Genomic DNA, 6,662 nt, shown 5'->3' on the forward strand with positions numbered 1-6,662 from the left:
TATCCCAGGAAAAGGTGAGATGGCCAAGTGCAAACACAGGTGGGTGCATACCTCTGGCACCGTGGTCATGTTGATGACGTGGCAGCGCCAGGAGCGGAAAATGCAGCTTTCGGCGTGGGTCGAAAAGCGCGGGCCCTCGATGGTCACCACCGTGCCAGTCTCGTGGTGTGAAATTTGCAGCTCCCGCACAGCCTCGATCAAAACCTGAGATGGGAGATACAGCAACAAAGGTAATCGGGGTCTTCCAGCCTTCAAGAAAAAAAAACTTGACCACTTGATCCCCTTGCCGGTGAAGGTGTTAGCACCTTCCCCTAACCACTGCACCTAGCCTAACATTGTTATCGAACATTAGATTGTATTGTATTGGCGTTTTTTGGCGCATAAGCAACTGAGGCTATCATGCGCCAAGAGCAAGGTTAAAATCTGTTCTTATTTGAAAAGGGGAAGAAGGCTCGTTAAAGTTTACAGTTTATTCAGAACGTCTGCTTCTTTTAAAAAACTAAGAACACATGTTAAGTTTATTATTGCTCTTTCTCCTAAAAGTAATTTGGGATGGAAAGGGATGGCACGATCATAAAAAATAGTGAAATGCTTTCTCCGTAGTGTCTCTAGTTTTGGGCATGTAATCAGGATGTGGTTGACTGTGAGTACTTCTCCGCATTCTCCGAACATTAGAGAATGAGCAGGCTTAAGGGCCGAGTTTTAAAATTGGCTATCTGGATGTTTCACATCACCCATTTAGACAGAAAATGGTGAGATTGGCTGCATGCGAGCCAGCTCTGTCAAGAGTGCTCCTAGTAAAGATAACTCCAATTGTAGGAACATGTTTCACACCGCAGTGGGTAATCTCTACCTCTTGAACAGGTGCATACTGAGCCAGCAATCATATTTCTCTTGCCTGCTTTGAAGCGACACTTGCCACCTAATTCCACACACACAGCTACTTAGCATTCTGCGGAGATTGCCTTTCCTCCGGCTTCTGGCTGGCAAAAGTCACAAGAAGAAGCTTCCTGTGTTTTGAGAAAGTTTTATGCTGCATATCCCTAGTTCTGCACAGGAGGCAACGGTGGCCAGTAAGGAGGGGGCACATATCTTTGATTCATATTTATTTTGCCACTAGCAGCTGACTATGAACATAAGCTCAGCTCTTTGAAGCTAAGGCATGTTGGTGAACTAGGAGTCGGTGAGCATCACGAAACATCGATTTTAAATGTTCCATTCTCAGACTGCCTTAATTGCCTTTTCCTGCCCCCCCCCCCCCCCCATTTTTGCACTTTCTCACTCTGCACTTCCCTTCACACATAGTATTATAGTTTCTCTCTCTCAAAAGAACACAAACAAATGCACATGCGCATGCACGCACACACACACTGTTGACAATGAGCTAAGAATGAAACACACATATGCATGCCTTGCACCCAGCCTTGGCTTTGCTTTGACAGAGACTTCCAAAACTACTCCAGGCTCATTTTTATATGTGATCTGTTAGGCAAGCTTCAACCCCACCTACACACATTTTTTTTGCCCACCCACAAAAGGTACAGCAAACAAACGCACCTTGCGCACTCCGTGGTGGAAAGGTGCCGCAACGGGGAGGTGGCAAACACCCTTGGGCGAGTCCTTACCACCATCGTAAAAGGTCTGCGCCCGTTTGGTTGTCCTGCAGACAAAAGTGACTTAAACATGGCACCATATGTCTTGCATGGAGCAATATGCATCTTTAAAATGATGCTTTCACTTTGTCAAAGCCCTCACAGCAATTAGCCTGAGTCAAAACTAAATGAACTTTCACAGTAAAATAATAATAATAATAATAATAATAATAATAATAATAATAATAATAATAATAATAATAATAATAATAATAATAATAATAATGCCAATAACCAGTGTTCAAAATTAGGCCTGTAACCAATCATACTGCATCATGTTCCAAGGGAAACAATGTTCTGTTTGTTATACCCGTTAAATTGTTGCGGACTGTTCTGTAATAAAATAGTTGAACTACACCATAAATCAGAACAAAAACCTTGCTTTAGAACAGTATACATGTTGCATCTAGAGCAGCTTTATTATTCACAGCGGAAATATGCTCATTTCCAACCACCGGGACATTAAAATATAGGAGCAGCCAGTCCGAGACATTTAAGTGACTCAAGCAACAGAACGAACAACAGTTAGCTGGTACTTTGACACCCTGATGCAGTAGCTAACAAGCAATTTGAAATGAAAATTCAATGTACAAGCCAAGCTAGCCAAGCTGGTAAGAGACAGGTGCGAAGTATTATTTTGTCATAATCTTATGACACCAATGTATAATTAACTTTATAACTAAGTACTGTAATTGGCACAGGGTAAGTGTATTCACTCACAGGCCTACCTAGATGACATAAGTGAATTTTGGAGAGTGTGATTTGCAGCCCGCATGTTCCTTAAGCCTCAGTTCTACCTGAGTAAACCATAGTTTTGGGTTAGCTAGAGAATGTGGATGTTTTCAGTTACAGCAAACTGGGTCGGCGATGATGTTTACCATACAGATGCTACTATTGAACAGATGGCCATCATCATCATGATCAGCCTGTGTTCACTAGAGGGCAAAGGCCTGTACCATGTGCCTCCAATTAACCAGCCCTCTGTTAGCAGTGGCCACCTTGTTGCTACAAGTTTCCCAATCTTATCTGCCAACAGAGCACTTTGACATCCTTCCCATGCTCTCTCTATTCAAATACACTCCATAATATAAGGAACCATCAGTTGCCTCGCCTTTGTACTGTATATCTAGCCCATGGTAATTTCTTTTTGATTTTGACTTAGACATCAATACCTCCAGCTACGTGGCTCACTGTGTTCTCTTCCCGTGCCATAAAATTACCAACATTACCCCAACCGTTTTCCTTTTGATAAGCCTTAGCTGCACCTACTACAGTCGTTCATACTCGATGGCAGTACAGGTGAAGCACACGAAGGCAGGCATGCATCTAAGCGCTGTCCCGCAGCATCCAGTTGGTGTTCATACCTGTCAACAAATTGGTCTAAGATGACAACGTGCCCTGGGCTGATGTCCTCGCGCAGGGAGCCACAGGCGGTAGTGGCAATGACGTGCGTGCAGCCCAACTCTCGCAGTGCCCAGATGTTCGCTCGGTAGTTGACATTGGACGGCATCACTGAGTGCTTGCGACCGTGTCTACGAGAAGCCCGAGGGGGCGGTAGGAGAAAAGGGAGGAACAGAGACCTTCACTTATATTCGTTTCCTTGCATTACTGGCCTGATAAAGAAGGAGGCTCCATGCATGAAACAGCCTCTGCTTTCTTGAATGTGGCCTGCTGCTCCATTTGTTGCCAAGAGCATGAGAGCTCAGGAGTAAACAAAGAGGTCTGGCAATTTTTTCCACTGGGTTCCATGCACTACAGTAGTTTACCACTAACTTCTAATCCCCCAAAACTAGCAGTGCAAAACGCAACGTTACACAAAACAAATGGTGAGATGTAATCACTGAAAGATGTATGGATGCAAACAAGTCACAGCTTTACGCAAAATGTTTTTTTAAATGTTGTCAGCTGGTCTAGGCTACTGACAAAAAAAGGCAAATATTTCTGATGCACTGTTTGTTTTTCTCTTTTGCATTAGGCAGGCACGCTTCACGTCCTTCAATCTTCACATAAAAGTGAGATTAAGAATGAACTGTTGATTTCCCATAACACAGGAGAAAAGAGATGGGTTACACAAACTGTCAAGCTGCATGGGAAAGAATAGCTAGCAAATATATATTACAAAAATTCACTGAGGTCTAAAAGCAACTCAAAGATGTTGCCAATAATGACATTCAGTCAATCGCCAAGTCAGTGAAGTTGCCAAGCTGTACAGTGGCAAGCGTACAAAAGCAGAGATGACAGCTGTGCAAAACTACTTTCCACAGAGTTGTGTTTCACCAGGAAGAGTTTACAGAGTGTCTTGCTAATGCTGATGTATTGTGACTCATGAATGTGCACTTCTCCTAATGCTCACACGCATTTCATTAAGACATATTTTGGGCAATCTGTGCATTATGAGAGTAAAAAATAAGAGTGCAAAAGTATGCGTACACAAGAGAAGAAAATACTTGACACAAGCATTGACTTTCAACTGAATTTAGTGCTGGAAAACAGACACATACATAAGGTTTGAAAAAAAAAAGGAAAGAAGAGAAAAAGGTAAGGAAGAGGATCATACAGGGATGATAATAACCAGAAATAGCATCTCAAGTTCAAACCAGGAAGAGCAAGAATATAAAATTAAAAACAAAACAGAACATTCATTTGTTGGCTGCATTTACAAATTGATACTCAGTGCCAAAGGCCGACACAGACTGGGTGCATCAGTTCAGTTGACAGTCAGCACTTGTGTCACATAGTGTTCTCTTGTCCTGTGAATGCATGCTTTCGCAGTGTTACATTTCTTATTTGCACACATTTCAGGAGACTGGTTTGTGTACCTGCCCTAAAATATACATTATTTTTCTGCACACGCACATCTTGTGAACCTTTTCAGTAGACTGAGCATATTCTGAACATGCTTTCATGTTTTGCCAGTTTGAAGAGTGCCACAAGAAAACAAACACTGCTCAGGTTTTAGCAAATCTGGTAGAGCACAACTGAGTTAGAGTTAACACGACAATGCAGATATGCAAAATAACAAACCAAGTTAATAGAGTAACTTTGGCTCGGTCACAAAACTATGCCACAAACTCTTTGCTTCACTTTTTATTTAACGCATTGCTACGACAGAGAAATTGCTCACAAAAATTATGCAAGGCTAATCACCGCTCTGACTTCTACTTCACTTCTCACACTTCACACTCACTTCTGACAGTAAATTATGCTGTGAAAAATAACACTGGCTTAAACCATCATTTCTCTATGTTTCCAAAATGCCTTTAAAATAAGAAAAAAAGTGGGCACCCGCAGTTATACTGCTCGATTTTCCCCGTTTCCCTGATATAAAACACCTCAGACATGACAACCACACATGACAAAACTGGTCACAATCAGTCAGTGCATAACACAGTCAAGGCCCTCACCTGGCCAGCAGCACACAGTCGACCTCACCAATCTTTCCACTCACGAGCACATCAGAGGGCTGCAAGGCAAGATGACAGTTGAGTAGTTTTTGTAACACGAGTGGCTCATAAGTAGCCTCTGTATAACCCCTACTGATGGCACCCAAGTTCCACACAGTCAAGAAGCTGCTTATGTGCACAGCCATGGCATTTGCACACGAACAGAGCGGTGCACTTTTTTTTTTACGAACATTTTACAGAATTCTGCACTGCTCTGCTACTAACCAGAATCACTAGCTGTGCACACAAGGTAACTTCACAATTACGTACAGAATTGACGTGGGACATCTTAGGCTACTTCAAACCAGCAGACCATAGTCAGCTTGAGGCATTGCTGATCTTGAATGCTGCTTTCGCCTGAACAGAAATATCTGCTCCCATAACAGGTTGCAGAACAGGCAAGCCAACAGGTTCTTTTGGTGCCTCTGGCATATATAGGTTTATGGCACCCAGGTGGAACCTACACATTATGTGTGCTGCAGTTATATTGGCCATATGGTGCAAAAATGCAGCTGAAGGCCTTCTGCCAGCTTCGCCACATTTAGACCAGGCCTAGACGCTACACGGTATCACTCCATGCAAAATTATTATGCAAATCTAGCAGCTCGATGTCACTGATAATGGTAGAGCATGATTTCTGCTCGAGAACTTCAAGGTCGATCGGGCCCACACTGGCTACACGTTCGTTTATATATGGCCGGCCTGCTTATCTGGAGCTCGGTGAAGCAGTTATACCTCTAGAACGACATCGGAACGTCACTCCGAAGGTTGACAAAACAATCAACTAATGCGCAAAATCTACCGCCAAAGTCGACGAACGTTTGGACAGAAAACGATCGCACGTCAGAACGGATCCACGCCACCACGTGTATGCAGGTTCTCCGGCCGTTATCTGTGCTTCATACCTCTCCAAACGGCGTCTTCACGGCATGCTCCTGGCGATTCTCCAGGATGTCCGGATCATCGAGGCCGCTTCCTCCAATGATACCCACCTGCGAATACCATTGCGATCGCGAGCTGTCCAACGATGCCGCGAGCGCGTGAGGCGCGATTGCACTCACTTTGATGGCTTTTCGCGCTGCCTCCATGGTCGGTCGGACGTAGCACCGCGAGTAAGGCGAGCACTGAGCAGCCGCTAACCTCGACGACAAAACGTTCTCTGACGCGCAATTGCCGCAGTTCCGCTTGGTTTGTTGAAACCAGTTGAAACCAACAATTGAATGATGGGCGTTGTCGACGTGCCGTGCCGCCGCAGAGTCGAGGTCGGGGTTACTTTCGATGATGATAGTGCACTGGCCACAGGTGTTAGCGGCGGCCGCGGTTGGACACTTAGTACGTTTATGAAAATGCTAATTATTATAGTTCGGTTTGTTCGCGTTGTACGAAGGAGCACAGGGAGCGAGAGCACGGCATATGAACGACTTTTTGGCAGCTTGTGGTGAGCGGGCGAAACATTTATTCATCGTAAGCAGATAAACTCGTTCGAAATTGGCGCCAAGATATCAGCGTGTCCAACAGCCCCACCACACGCACGAGCGCGCGACCGCTCACAAAAACAGTGTTGCAG

General features: G+C 44.3%; 1 protein-coding gene across 1 annotated transcript in view; it reads right to left on the reverse strand.

Annotated features, from left to right (window-relative positions):
• LOC146181458 (S-methyl-5'-thioadenosine phosphorylase-like) overlaps nt 1–6,373 on the reverse strand; it is a 14,229-nt gene extending 7,856 nt beyond the window's left edge. Inside the window, exons 1-6 of the mRNA XM_084576511.1 lie at nt 6,157–6,373; nt 6,001–6,087; nt 5,057–5,115; nt 3,017–3,184; nt 1,558–1,660; nt 52–204 (exon numbers count right to left, since the gene is read on the reverse strand). Of these exons, the coding sequence (XP_084432637.1) occupies nt 52–204; nt 1,558–1,660; nt 3,017–3,184; nt 5,057–5,115; nt 6,001–6,087; nt 6,157–6,183 (597 nt within the window). The 5' untranslated portion in view covers nt 6,184–6,373. The remainder of the gene's footprint in view (nt 1–51; nt 205–1,557; nt 1,661–3,016; nt 3,185–5,056; nt 5,116–6,000; nt 6,088–6,156) is intronic.
• Nucleotides 6,374–6,662: the final 289 nt, after the last annotated feature.

Source organism: Amblyomma maculatum, chromosome 8 (assembly GCF_055883805.1).
Source record: "Amblyomma maculatum isolate TAMU_Amacu chromosome 8, ASM5588380v1, whole genome shotgun sequence".
NCBI classification, from domain to species: domain Eukaryota; kingdom Metazoa; phylum Arthropoda; class Arachnida; order Ixodida; family Ixodidae; genus Amblyomma; species Amblyomma maculatum.